The sequence below is a fragment of the Polypterus senegalus genome, chromosome 12 (assembly GCF_016835505.1).
Source record: "Polypterus senegalus isolate Bchr_013 chromosome 12, ASM1683550v1, whole genome shotgun sequence".
NCBI lineage: Eukaryota > Metazoa > Chordata > Cladistia > Polypteriformes > Polypteridae > Polypterus > Polypterus senegalus.
In genome coordinates, this window is record NC_053165.1 from 156,840,328 (window position 1) to 156,855,294 (window position 14,967).

Consider the following 14,967-nt stretch of genomic DNA (forward strand, 5'->3'; position numbering starts at 1 on the left):
CTCTCCAGGCCCCTTCTTCAGGTATAAGTTGTCGTCTAAGAAGGGGCCTGACGTGCCTTGAAAACCTGCATATTGTAATCTGTTCAGTTAGCCAATAAAAAGAGTCATTTTGCTTGACTTCTCATTACATCCATATTAGCTAACACGGTACAATACCATACTATCACGTACAAGCAGTAATTACACATTATGAACATTTAACGATTCGTCTGTTTTATGCAAAATCTTTCCTTCGCAACGTCAAAGGCTCAGGAGCAATTCAAGCCCACTCGTGCAGTCTGCCCACCAACTTTGCCGAGTACGGGGGAGTCATACGGTAAGTCGCAGCTCATCCTGGCATCATTGTGGGTAAGCCGAGTGCAAGGATATGGGGCACTGAAGCAAGGTTGTGGGGAAAACTCTGAAATACAGAATTCACTTTATAGACCATAATATGATTATTCAAAGGATGAAATAAACAAGAACTGCTCAGCGATCATTCACAATGTAATTCACGTTGCTAAATGGCAGACCGACGTTAAAAAGCACAATGCAAGCGCGATATCGTGACAAATATAAACATAGAAGGTATAAATACACTGAAAAGGAGAGATGGATTGAGTATTTTACTTTGTGTTAAGTGTCTCTTGAGTATAATTCAGTTGTAAAAGAGTTTCATTGTTTTGCCAAATATCTAGCAAATTTAAATTGATTACATGCTTTAAATAGAACAGCTGTAAAATCATTCCTCAGAAAAATGATTTGGATATTATTTGTAATTACACAATGCATTAAGAGACACGGGTCCTCCACTTAGCATACAGTCTATAGGATGACTGAAAATACAGAATTATTTATCTTTTTAAAAAGGGGTATTTCGGTTTAAGTTTGACTTGATTGGATGGATTGTTTGCTTTTTAATTAACGGGTTGATAATTTGCTTTTCATTAATCAATTAAAAAATATTGATAATTGTAACAAATGACAAGAAAACTAAGGTCGGAGGTGCACTGACATCCTGTCCAGTTCTGTTTCCTGCTTTTCGTCCAGCGCTGCTCGGACAGGCTAAGACGCCCCATAGTTCTGAATTAGATTAAGTGTGTTAGAGGAGAATGTAAAAAAAAAAAAAAAAATCCAACAAAATACATAACAAAAGCCGCCTTTTGTTGCAAAAAACACTGTAATAGAATTGATGACATATTTTGCAAAAGAGATGTGCATATTTACATTAAAGAAGTGCTTTATCTGCCAATATCAATTGTTTCAAAATGAGCGAGTATTTTATAAATGTTATATTGTCTTAGACTCACAATATTGGCGAATGTTTTTTAAAAATAATATGAAAATATTGAAGTTACCCGTCATATTTTAATATTTATATAAATAGTCTTAAAAAGTCGGTTCTTTAGGGTTCTTGGGTTTTATGGTTCCTCTTGCTTGACAAAGCACCACTTCATTCTGGGACGGGTTTTTTGCGTATAAGGCTATTTGTGCTTTGAAAAATGTCCTAATATGTAAAAAAACTTTAATGTCTAGGCCACCTATCAGGACACCAACCGATTAAGAAAACCTGAGCTGATTGTACGGCACAAAAGTTGTTTTAAAATCCTGAGTCACTGGTGTTTTTTACAAATCTGTTACCGTCACGGTTATTTACTGTATGGAGCCTGTCATGGATCTAAATAAATGAACCTTCTGGAACCTTCACATGGATGGGTATTTTGGGAACCAAAAGTGGTTCTCCTATGGCATGGGTTCTTAACCTGAGGTCTTTGGACCCCTAGGGGGTCTATGGATGGGTTTCAGGGGATCCGTAAGGGTCAGATAAAAAATAACATTTATATTCACTATACAGCCTGGTACTGTTGATTTTTCTCACGTGAACTTTCTCACGTGATTTTTTTCTCGCGCGTTACGTCTCTCGCCGTTATTTTTCTCACCTAAGCCCAATGTATGAGTTACATACTCTTGAGAAAAATAACGCGTAGGAAAAATAACGGCGAGAAAAATGTTACGCATGACACTTGTCCTAATCAACGGTTTCCCATTGAAAGAAATGAAATAAAACGCACCCGACACTGCTAAGAGTGCACAGTTTAATAACACTTTATTTATCGAGATTTGATTGTCTCATCGCATATACAATGTACTTTATATTCATTGCATGCAAAGTTGTGTTTATGTGAATATTTCTGAGGAAGGGGAGTCCATAGCTTTCATCAGATTCTTAAATAGTTCCGTGACTCAAAAAAGGTTAAGAATCACTGCCCTATGGCATCGCTAGAGAGAACCGCTCTGTCACCTTCATTTTTAAGAGTGTGCCTCACTTACACTATATTTTAACGAATATGAATAAAAGAACAATGCTATAAATTGTTTATTAATATTTTAGTTAAATTGAATGACTACTAAGCCAGTATAAGCAGCTTAATGATCTCTAATAGGCAGGCATTGATTTGCTATACTTAAAAACTGACTGAGCGCATTCAGATGACGCCTCATGGGGATGAAGTGCCAACCAAACAGTCGCTTTCAATTCATGTTATATAAGGAGTGAAACAAACAGCTCGGTGGTCTTTAATAATAACACATTGAGTGTTTTATATATATTTTGATTGGGAAAAAAATTTAATTTACATTTTAGATTGAAAGAAAAAATTATATGAAAAATGATCCATTCTCTGCGGTGGGTTGGCACCCTGCCCAGGATTGGTTCCTGCCTTGTGCCCTGTGTTGGCTGGGATTGGCTCTAGCAGACCCCCGTGACCCTGTATTCGGATTCAGCGGGTTAGAAAATGGATGGATGGATGATCCATTCTCAGGTGGAAACTGAACATTGACTTTTAAACGTTCACTTTCGCAATTATCCTGATCATATAGGACGACCATATGCGCGTAAAACTATAACTTTTTTAATAATGAAAAGTCAAGCAAAATGACCCCTTTTATTGGCTAACTAAAAGATTAGAATATGCAAGCTTTCGAGGCAAATCAATTACATCTCACCTGAAGAAGGGGCCCGAGTTGCCTCGAAAGCTTGCATATTCTAATCTTTTAGTTAGCCAATAAAAGGGGTCATTCTGCTTGACTTTTCACTACATTCATAATGGCTAACACGGTACAACACCCTAGTACTACGGTTTTTTTCATAATAAATTATTTCAATATTTCAAAAATATTTAATTCACTACACACAATACTAAACAATAATTATATACATTTTAATGATAAACTTTTCACATCTCCTGATGTGTTTCCTCTGCCACCGTCATTGACTTTGGTAGCAAATTATTTTCAGTGTTCTAACTGTAGATTATACAGAAGAAGTTATAAAGCAGAGGGTACCTGTTATTTACTACATGAATTGCAAGATTAGTTTATAACATACCTTTAAAAGAATAAAAAATGAACAACACTCTTAAAAATGAAGGCGCCAAAGTAGTGCTTCAGAGCGATGCCACAGGGGAACAATTTTTGGTCCCCAAAAGACGCGTCAATATAAAGTTCCAGAAGGAACCTTCGTTTATTTAGACATTTTCCACAAACAGAATTGTGAAGTGTCTGAGCTTATAAGCTCTCTTGCCGCATACAATAAATAACACAGATGGAGTTCCGGTTTTCTTGATCTGTTAAGGATCGATACATTTAAGATCGACTTTTAAGATTTCTGTTTTGTCCACATTTTAGGATCCTTTTCAGATTCCAAAGAACCAACTTCATAGGAGAAACCACATAACCCAGGAGACTGCCGTTACACAACCGGTGTAAACAATAATGTCTTGCACTGAAAAAAAGGGAAATGGCAGGTTGTTGCATTTACAAATATGTATTTACTTCATGTATTGATTATGATCCACTTTTGAACATAACTCGGTCATGTTTAATTTATTGAATCTTGTGGGATGTACAATATACTAATTTCAGTCATTTAGGTAGAAGTCAAAATAGTTCTATTTAGTTCTCACCGCAAATTAATACGCACAAAGCGGATTCATCGTCAGCGGAGGCTGGATAACTTGGCGGTAAAGTCACGTGACTTTCAAAGAAGCAACGGATTGTGGGTTTGAGTTGTTGTCGCCGGTTAAGAGCAAAAGGTTAGTGAAATTAAAGTAAAAAAAAAAAACACACACACACACGAGAAATATTCAGATATTCATTCAAAATACTTAATCACTCATACAAACGTTATTCCGTTTTGCGTTTTTCCTTGTATTTTAATGTTTTATCAAACTGTCCTCACTAACCACCGTCACAAGTCAGTAAATGTGCTATTAAGTTGTTAGATTTACTCGCTTAGTACAGGTATGTTCTGACTTTCGTTACGGGTCAACTACTTTCAGCCTTGCTGTTAATTAGTATTAATTATCATAACATTGCTCAATACTATTAATACAGTCAAATAAATAATACATCCGAATACAATACAGTGCAGATTCTGCATTTGCTCGTTTGAAAATAAAAAATATATATATATATTGTGAAAAAAGGTGCCAAGCAGCAATTTTTACACTTTTTTATTTTACTAATATTTAACATTTATTCTATAATAGATGCAGTTATATAAATATAAATAAATGTATTTTATAATATAACACTCTATCCACTGTGGTGGGCTGGCGCCCTGCCTGGGATTTGTTCCTGCCTTGCGCCCTGTGTTGCTTGGGATTGGCTCCAGCAGACCCCCGTGACCATGTAGTTAGCATATAGCGGGTTGGACGATGACTGACTGACACTCTATCCAAGGTGCGTTTTGTGTTCATATTTAGTTATACATTGGTCGTGGCATTCTGGCACAGACCAAGAAGCAGTGTTCTTGTACAACTGTTGTATACATTTCAACTTCTGAATACTAATCTTTCGTATTTTTGTTGGTTTGTATTGTTTTTACCAAATAAAACTAGATTTGGTATAAGTAAACCTGTTTATTTCTTGAACATGGACTATAAAACAAGTATAATTGACAACCTAAAAAAGATTATAGCTATAAGTAATTCGGTGAGGCGCATTTTTTAAAAAGTTTATAAAACAATTATTAAAATGTTATGCTTTGTTGACATGTTCATTTGCCATAATATAATTAATATAACAGAGAATTAAAAGTTTAATTCATTTTATATAAAAATATCATGTTGTTCTAGGAAATATTAATTTAGCACATTAAGCATAATTACATTATTTTTGATTAAAACAATTTTATTACGTGCAACCGATGCACATATTTGTTTTTATTTTAATCTGAAATGCCATTTTATTCCGTGTGCGATGGTCCATCCAGAATGGCTGGACATTCAGCTCCCACTCTATTCCCAATTAAGTGTTGTCAATTTCCAGCATATGTTTAACGATTTTCTGCCATTTTAAAGGCCTTTCACGTGCCCCTTTCGTGCTTTGTTTTGTGTGTTTTTTAGTGTTTTTTCAAGCACTTTCCCAGCGTTTTCAAACAAGCTCTTTGCAGAGAAAACTGCTTGACATCATTTAGTAGGAGTGTGACGTGTTGTCATGTTGTCAGCTGAGATTTTGTCCCCAGAATGTCTTCTATGACTTTAGTGCTTTTGATCCTGGTGACCAGAGTCCTAAAGAGTCCTAATACTCTAAGCAGTCATCATCCACATCTTGAGTTTTAAGATCCTGACAGTATTATTTATACTCTGATTCTATAATTATGCATTTCTTATATAGTGCCTTTAATGCCCATTTAAAGTATCTATCAATCTATAGGGGGGCTGAAACGAAATGAAGGACGTCCAGTCAGGTGAGTCGGCACAGCTCTCTTTCACTTCCGCCACCACGGACGGGTGGTTTTCGCGTGAGGTTTGGTTGGAGGTACACGGGCAGGCGGTAAAATGTCATTTTTAATTTGATGATTAAAACCATGATGAAACAGTACATAAAGTAAGAAATTAATTCATTTTAATTGAGAGAGGTTAGGAACCTGCGCTGATACAGCACGTTGTCGCACCCACCACATAACAAAGCACCTCAGGGTCCCAGATTAGGACCCGAGTGCACAGCTGAGCACCACACTAGTTCAGATTAGTATGAGTTTTTTTTTTTTTTGCGGTGGCCGATTCTGCCATCAGTCCCCAAGTTTTCCCCGCAGGTTGGAGGGCCTACTTGCAACAGAGTCCAGCTGCAGTCAGGACAGTTTTAGGCCACGGACACATTCCACGACCTGAGACATTCTGAGGCCCGTAAGCTGACGCCCCTCTCAGCTCCAGCACTTTTGACTCCACCCACTTTCCACGCAACGTGTTGGCGGTACACTTCTGTGCCTAATGTACTGTTATAGTAGTGGTGGCAAACTAAACGTGTGTTGCAAAATATATATATATATATATATATATATATATATATATATATATATATATATATATATATATATATATATATGTAGATAAAAAAAAACTTCAACGGGATAAACTGTCGTGTTAACGTGATAAACGTCTCTTCGTACTTGCTGCGAGGTCGTGAGCCATCAACAATGGGTACGCAAAGCCACTTGGCTAACGGAGAAGATCTTAGTAATACCTTTTTGAGCTTCTGAGGGGCGAGTGCATCATTCCTCTGGAGCATAAACTCAGTCACAATTCATGCATCATTAATATAAAAATAAAAATTTTGTACACCAGTAATAATACAGTACTAATGATACAACAACAACAACATTTATTTATATAGCACATTTTCAAACAAACAGTAGCTCAAAGTGCTTTACATATTAAAGAATAGAAAAATGAAAGACACAATTATAAAACAAAATAAATCAACATTAATTAACATCGAATAAGCGTAAGGTCCAATGGGCAGGGGAGACAGAAAAAACAAAAAAACTCCAGACGGCTGGAGAAATAAATCTGTAGGGATTCCAGACCATGAGACCACCCAGTCCCCTCTGGGCATTCTACCTAACATAAATGAAACAGTCCTCTTTGGATTTAGGGTTCTCACGGAAGGGCTTGATGATGATGATGGTCACGTAGACTTCTGCCTTTAAATCCATCCATCGTTGTTGGAGCATCATGAAGCTTTGAGTAGGTGGAGGTGGCGCAGGCCACCACCACAAAGGAACCGGAAAAAGAAACAGAAGAGAGAGTAGGGGTCAGTACGGATTTTAGAGCCACCATGAGTAGTTATTATGAGGAAATTGAACATACAGAGTATCAGGATTAAGTTAAATTAAATTAAATTGAAGTTATAGAAAGGCCATGTTAAAGTAATATGTTTATAGTAATACAGTACTAATGATATAACACAGACAGGACCACTAAGACGGTACTCTAAAGAGCCCCTAAACGTCCGGCGCGTAGTTTTGAATATTTTGACTGTTTATGCAAATGATATGATTTATTCGATTCAAAGTCTATAAGAATATGTAGTGTAGCCGAGTGCAGCATATCATTTATTCTTCCTCGTCTTTAGCATTTCCCATTTTTATTTGGGGTCAACCTTCTGATTACCAGTGTAGACCCTTAGCCACAGAGCCATTACTCCGTTGAGTGCAGCATAGACTAATGTATTAAAAAGTGCCGTCTTGTGAATGAGACATGGCAAACTCAGAAATAAAACATATACTTTAAAATACAAAATGTGAAGATTTTTTGTTCATTTTGTTTCAGATATACAACACCAAAACAACTGCTTCGGCTGCAGAACTGGGAGACCTCAATAGTTTAGAAGTTTAGTAAATGCTGAATACACATTTGAGTGCAGGAACTAAAGGGAATTGAAGTCGTCATGAGGGGCGTCAGGTCACCAGCGAAAGAGGAGAAGGGGGCCGTCAATGTATGGACCTCATAGTGTCTGAAGTGGGCTTAAAACTGTCCTGACTGCAGCTGGACACTTCTCCCTACTTGGAGGGCTGGATGCAAGTTGACGTCACACCCTTGATGGAATGATTGCAGGTTTAAGGGCCTTACTCAAGGGGTCCAATGGGGAGGAATCGCGTTCTGGCCTTTACAGGATTCAAACAGACAACCTTCCAATTGCCAATGCGGATCCCTATCCTCAGAGCCACCATTCCGCCTAATTTTAATTGAGTAAATGATTAATTAATTCATTAATTAATCTCAAGTCATCCTGATGCAGGCCACAGACAAGAGTGCTGCTTTCAAAAGAAGTGAACCTAAGCAGGTTGCTCTGCTATAAATACCTTGAAATGGTTTTCGGTCGGTTCAATGTCCGAGTCTCTGTGTGTAGGTATGGCATTTCTTCACCTACTCCGATGTCCTCCTCTTTCTAAACACACGTAGCAGTCGAAAGGTGACGCTCGACTGTCCCATCAGTCCTTCCTTGTGTCCTACTTTGATGCTCTACAGCACGGGTGTCAAACTCCAGGACTGGAAGGCTGCAGTGGCTGCAGGTTTTCATTCTAACCCTTTTCCTAATCAGTGCCCAGTTTTCACTGCTAATTAACTTCTTTTCCCTCCATTTTAATAGCCCTGTTTTTAAGGAGTCAGTCCGCTGAGTTGATTCTTTTGTTCATTAAATGGCAGCCAAACAGAAATGAGACGTGAAACGAGCCAACAGATGACCAGCTAAATCAGAGCTTCAAACTCCAACCAATCTCTTAATGAGAAGCCAATTCTTGCTGTTAATTAAACCCGTTCTTTAATTCCATGGCTTGTTGCTGCTCTCATTCTGTCATAGGAAACATTTCCAAAACTGTTGATTTTTCTGTTTTTTCTCAGAACTCTGTCAAAATATTTTGGTGACCTGAGAGATCAACCGTACTGAGACCCTCACCTTTCTTTATGTTCAAATAATGTGGTTAGCTGGTGATGTGGCAGCTTGTTTTGTGTCTCATTATTGTTTGCTTGCAAAATAAGGAAAAAGAAACAACTAACGAGTCTGAGTCAAGTTAATTAAAACAAAGACAAAAGAAGTTAATTAGCAGCAAAAACTGGTCACTAATGAAGAAGACGGTTAGAATGAAAACCTGCAGCCACTGCGGCCCACCAGGCCTGGAGTTTGAGACCCCTGCTATACAGGCTTTGGAGAGCTGCAAATCATTAATGGAAACACTCATCATATTACATTATTGACCATACAATAAGAACATTGGAAACAGTGACAGACATGTTATCATTTAGGGGGGAAAAATCTATTCATCTCTTCAAAACAGATATGGAGTATGACTACAAGACTTCCATTGTCTCCCTTTTTAGAGAGAAGCAGACAAATTCCTCCTTCAGAGAGACGCTCGTGGTGTTTGAATATCTTCGTCCTTCTGCTCTTCATCCTTTCCCTAGCACTTCTCATCACGTCTTTTCACAAGAGTAAGTAAACTTGGCACATCGTTCTTTTGTTCTATAACAGAAAAGAATCACAGTGTTTGCCAGGTTAATAGTTTTATAATGTCTGATTTTAAAATGTATTTTTTATAATGGAAAGGTGAATGAGTGCCTGCAGCTTTTTGAGTTGTACCGTTTTATAAACTGCTCAAAAAATTAAAGGAACCCAGTTTAATGAGAGTAGAGCATCAAGTGAATGAAACTTGGGCAGTTGATCTGGTCAGTTCAGTAGCAGAGGGGCTTGTTCATCAGTTTCAGCTGCTTTGGTGCACTAGAGGGGCAACTACAAGACGACCCCCAAAACAGGAATGAATGGTTTAACAGCTGGAGGCCACTGACATTCCCTCCTCATCTGTTTTGTCACTCATTTTGTATTTGGCTATGGTCAGTGTCACTACTGGTAGCATGAGGCCATACCTGGACCCTTCAGAGCTGGCACAGGTAGTCCAGCTTCTCCAGAATGGCACATCAATAGCACATGGCATTGTCAGAAGGTTTGCTGTGTCTCCCAGCACAGTCTCAAGGGCATGGAGGAGATTCCAGAAGACAGGCAGTTACTCTCGGAGAGCTGGACAGGGCCCCTCGTAGAAGGTCCTTAACCCATCAGCAGGACCCACCGGTATCTACTCCTTTGGGCCAGGAGGAACAGGATGAGCTCTGCCAGAGCCTACAAAATGACCTCCAGCAGGCAGGCTACTGGTGTGAATGTCTCTGACCAAACAATCAGAAACAAAAAATTCATGTGGGTGGCCTGAGGGCCCGACATACTCTAGTTGGCCCTGTGCTCGCTGCCTGCCTGGCAGCATGGAGCTCAATTGGCATTTGCCACAGAATACCAGAATTGGCAGGTCCACCACTGGCAGGTGCCCTGTGCTTTTCACAGATGAGAGCAGGTTCACCCTGAACACATGTGACAAACGTGAAAGGGTCTGGAGAAGCCGTGGTGAACGCTATGCTCCCTGTAACATCATTCAGTGTGACCAGTTTGGTGGTGGGTCAGTGATGGTCTGGGGAGGCATATCCATGGAGGGACACACAGACCTCTACATGCTAGACAACGGTAGGCACCTTCACTGCCATTAGGTATCGGGATGAAATCCTTGGACCCATTGTCAGACCTTATGCTGGTGCAGCAGCTCCTGGGTTCCTCCTTGTGCATGGCAATCCCTGGCCTCATGTGGCAAGAGTATGATGGAATTGATACCATTGACTGACCCCCCCGCTCACTTGCCTGACCTCAATCTAATGGAACACCTCTGGGTGGGACATTATGTTTCGCTCCATCCGATGCCTCAGCCTGTCCAGGAGCTCAGTGATGCCCTGGTCCAGATCTGGGAGGAGACCCCCAGGACACCATCTGTTGTCTCATTAGGAGCATGCCCTGACATTGGGGGGGCCATACAAACTACTGAGTACAATTTAGAGTTGCTGCAATGCAATTTTGGCCTAATGGATTGTCTGCCTGCCTGCTGCATCATTTTTTCCCTTTTTGATTTTCGGAGTGGCTTTGAGTTCAGCCCTCTCTCTGTCGGTTCATCATTTTCATTTCCATCCTTTCGTTTTTCACACATCACCGTATCAGTCCATATCAGTAGAGATAGCCAGCAGGAGTTTTTTTATCCCATTGAGATCTGATGTGTTTTCAAAGTGTTCCTTTAATTTATATATATATATATATATACTGTGGTCCCCGGCCGGGACTGGAGCCTCCAGACTGCGAGGGGGCGTCCATCCTGGTTATGTTGGGGGCCTCGGGTACAGGGCTTGGAAGCCCAGCCCTGTAGGGACCCGTGGCCACCGCCAGGCGGTGTCCCGGTGCCGGAATATCCCGCTTGGTCCCCGGCGACGCCCAGGAGGGCCAGAGGAGAGCTTGTGCCTCCTCCAGACCGCGAGGGGGCGATCGCCCTGGTTGTATTGGGGGCGGTGCCCAGGTGCCTGAGGAACACTGGAGCCCAGCACTTCCTGGTGTGGCGGAAGAGAACAGGAGACACCCGGACGGCTTCCGGGTGCACAACCGGCACTTCCGCCACACAGGGGTGTGTCCAAAGGAGAGTGCCGGGAAGCAGCTGGAGCCCATCCGGGTTCCCATTTAAGGGGCCGCCTCCCTCCAGTCATTAGTGGATGTCGGGTGGAAGAGGACAGAGCTGGAGAGAGGACGGGAGGCGGCCAAGAGAAAGGCATAGTGACGGAGAGGCCTGGACTTTGGGGAATCGGTGCAAGAGGCACTGGGGTTCGTGCACTGTGAATATTGTAAAAATAAACGTGTGTTGGTTGAACTTACGATGTCCGTCTGTGTGTGTCCGGGTTCAAGTTCACAATACGTAGATACACACACAGTTAGGTCCATAAATATTTGGACAGAGGCAACTTTTGTCTCATTTTGGTTCTGTACATCACCACAATGAATTTGAAATGAAACAACTCCGATGCAGTTGAAGTGCAGACTTTCAGCTTTAATTCAGTGGGGTGAACAAAATGATTGCATAAAAATGTGAGGCAACTGAAGTATTTCTTTAACACAATCCATTTATTTCAGGGGCTCAAAAGTAATTGAACAAATTAAATAACTGGAAATAAAATGTTCATTTCTAATACTTGGTTGAAAACCCTTTGCTGGCAATGCCAGCCTGAAGTCTTGAACTCCTGGACATCACCAGATGCTGGGTTTCCTCCTTTTTAATGCTCTGCCAGGCCTTTACTGCATATATATATATATCATTTTTTATTTTTTTTTTAAAGAAATTGTTTCTTGTAGTTTCTAGTGCAAAACATGAACAAAAGAGACTGAAGGACAAACTGGTAGAGTATGATGCTATGGGTAAGTTTTTTTTCTTTGTGCCACTTGCCAACTGTACATTTCTGTGTGTTTTCTGTTTTATTTTGCTTTTCACCAACTACAGCCTTAGAGCTCAAGCAAAGGTTTATTGTAGCGCAAGGGTGGGTAATGTCCATCCTGGGGGGCTGTGGTGGCTGCAGGTCTTCCTTCCAACCCAGTTGCTTAATTAGAAACCAATCTTTGCCAGTCTCCGACCCTATTTAATTTTATAGCTTGTTAATATGCAATGTCGTGTTCTTATATCGTAGACTTTGTTCCTTTCCAAGGAATTCAAAACACCTGATTTGAAGCCTAAAACTGTTAATTTTCAGTCTGTCACATTTTTCTCTTAAGTGTTTTAATAAACCAGATAATGAATGATGAACCCACATGAGTGTCAATGGAAACAAATGAGATGGAGAAGTGCTGGCTCCTTTGTCATTTTCATCTTATGGCTAATAAGGAGTGTGAGACGCTAGGAGTCGCTGTTGACCCTTTAAAGCCAACAGATAGACGCACAAGAGGACACAGGTTAAAAGCACCTGGATGTATTTTTAATTATTTTCTTCTCCAAATAGTGCTCCCCAAGCCCCACAGCCACAGTAAACATGCAAGTAATCACAATACGCAAATGTCAGTAATACGTATAACTCTCTCCTCCACACCTCCCAGCAAGCTCTGCCTTACACCTCCCGATTCCAGCTTGCTTGCTGGGTTCCCACTCTGCCACCCCCTGGTCTGGCTGGGAATGACCTTCATTTGAGCTCTTTAGCTGCCTCCCATGCACACGTGTGTGCCAACTGACCCCTGACCTCAGATCTCAACAGGCAGTAAACAGTGACAGCCGACACATTAGAACAATCGAGACGAGAGCAGGCCATTCAGCTCAACAAAGCTCAACAGTTCTGCCCACTTAATTCTCTTAAAAAAAAAAAAAGTCAAGTCGAATTCTGAAAGTCCCTAAAGTCCTCCTGTCCACCACACTACCTGGTCACTTATTCCAAGTGTCTATTGCTCTCTACGTGAAGTAAAACCTCCTAATGTTTGTGCGAAATTTACCCTTAATAAGTTTCCAGCTGTCCCCCCGTGTTCTTGATGAACTCATTTTAAAGTCACCGTCTCGATCCACTGCACTGATTCCCTGCATAATTGTAAACACCTCAGTCAGGTCTCCTCTTAATCTTCTTTTGCTTGAACTGTAAAGGCTCAGCTCTTTTAATCTTTCCTCATAACTCATCCCCTGAATCAGCCTTGTTGCTCTTCTCTTGACTTTCTCTTGTGCTGTTATGTCCTTTTTGTAGACCATAACTGCACACAGGACTCCAGATGAGGCCTCAAAGGTGTCTTATAAAGCATACATTGGACTTGTACTCCACACATCACTTCATCTCCTTTTCCTTAAACTGAGAAGGTTCAGCTCTTCTAATCTTTCCTCACAACTCATCAGACCTCTCATTGTGTATTCAGACCTCACATTTTGACTTCCTACGTATCGTACTTTACATTTACTGACATTCAGTTTCACCCCCTGTAGCCATGAATCAGCCTTGTTGCTTTTCTCTGGACCTCCTCTTGTGCTGTTATGTCCTTTTTTGTAGCCTGGAGACTCAAACTGCACTCAGGACTCCAGATGAGGCCTCACCAGTGTGTTATAAAGCATTAATAGGACTTGTACTCCACACATCTGTTCTTCTCTTCATCTCCTTTTCCTTAAACTGAGAAGGTTCAGCTCTTCTAATCTTTCCTCACAACTCATCAGACCTCCCATTGTGTATTCAGACCTCACATTTTGACTTCCTACGTGTCGTACTTTACATTTACTGACATTCAATTTCATTCCCTGTAACCCCCCATAATCAGCCTCGTTGCTCTTCACTGGATTTTCTCCTGTGCTTGAATGTCCTTTTTGTAGACCAGAACTGCACCCAGGACTCCAGTTGAGGCCTCACCAGTGCGTTATAAAGGTTGATCATAACCTCCTGTGACTTGTACTGCACACGTCAAGGCGCTATATAACCTGACATCATCCTCTTAGCCTTCTTAATGGTTCTGAACACTTTCTGGCTGTCCACTGCGACTCCTAAATCCTTCTCATAAGGTGGACTCTCGATTTTCCGACCGCCCATTGTGTATTCAAACCTCAAATTCTGACTTCCTATGTGTCATTCTTTACATTTACTGCCACGTCTGGTAGGTGACCCTGTCTGTGACTCTTTCTCTGTTTGTCTTTAGTGAAGAAACTCCAAGGCAGCATCAATAAGACTAAAGGACAAGTCGTCAGCAAGCTAAGTGAGCTTGAAGTGAACAGTAAGTGTCTGACTGTGGATGTTCCTACACGTGAAGAGTGGCTTTGTAAGTTGCCAAAGTGACGTGTGCTGCCATTACGATGTGCCTCATGCTGTCGTATAGCTAGTCACTACCCGTCATGTAACTGAGGTTGATACGAATGAGTTCTGTCACTTTTATTGATTTATTTATCATTGAATTTGCTGCACTCAAAGTTCACAAATCAGGTTCTGATCACTACTATAATGGCACCTGAATAACTTTTATTTTTATTTCAGTTACAGATCTTATAAAAAACAGCAGTCACTTTCAGAATGCAGTCCAGATGAGATTTGAACAATCCCAGAAAAGTAAGTGAGCCATCATCAGCACGTGCCTGAATGCACTGTGAGGTCATTCAATTTAAAATGTAAAACTTATAAATGTACAATACGTGAAAAGTCGCCTAATAAATCACGTGTGTGCAGTTTGCAGATTCTCCATGTGTCTGCTTCGGTATTCCTTCTGGTTCTCCTGGATTTCTCCCACCTCCATAACGATGGATAAGTGGTTAGCTGAAGTGACAGCTCAGGCCCACCAGCTCTCCTGGCTTGAAGG

At 40.7% G+C, this 14,967-nt stretch overlaps 1 protein-coding gene across 3 annotated transcripts in view; it reads left to right on the forward strand.

Moving 5' to 3' along the window:
- The window catches only part of LOC120539998 (C-type lectin domain family 4 member E-like), a 34,142-nt gene that overhangs the window by 4,911 nt on the left and 14,264 nt on the right, over positions 1 to 14,967 (forward strand). For all 3 annotated transcript variants that reach the window (XM_039770424.1, XM_039770425.1, XM_039770427.1), the window contains exons 2-5: positions 9,144 to 9,254; positions 12,025 to 12,087; positions 14,317 to 14,391; positions 14,649 to 14,720. In XM_039770424.1, coding sequence (XP_039626358.1) covers positions 9,144 to 9,254; positions 12,025 to 12,087; positions 14,317 to 14,391; positions 14,649 to 14,720 — 321 coding nt within the window. The remainder of the gene's footprint in view (positions 1 to 9,143; positions 9,255 to 12,024; positions 12,088 to 14,316; positions 14,392 to 14,648; positions 14,721 to 14,967) is intronic.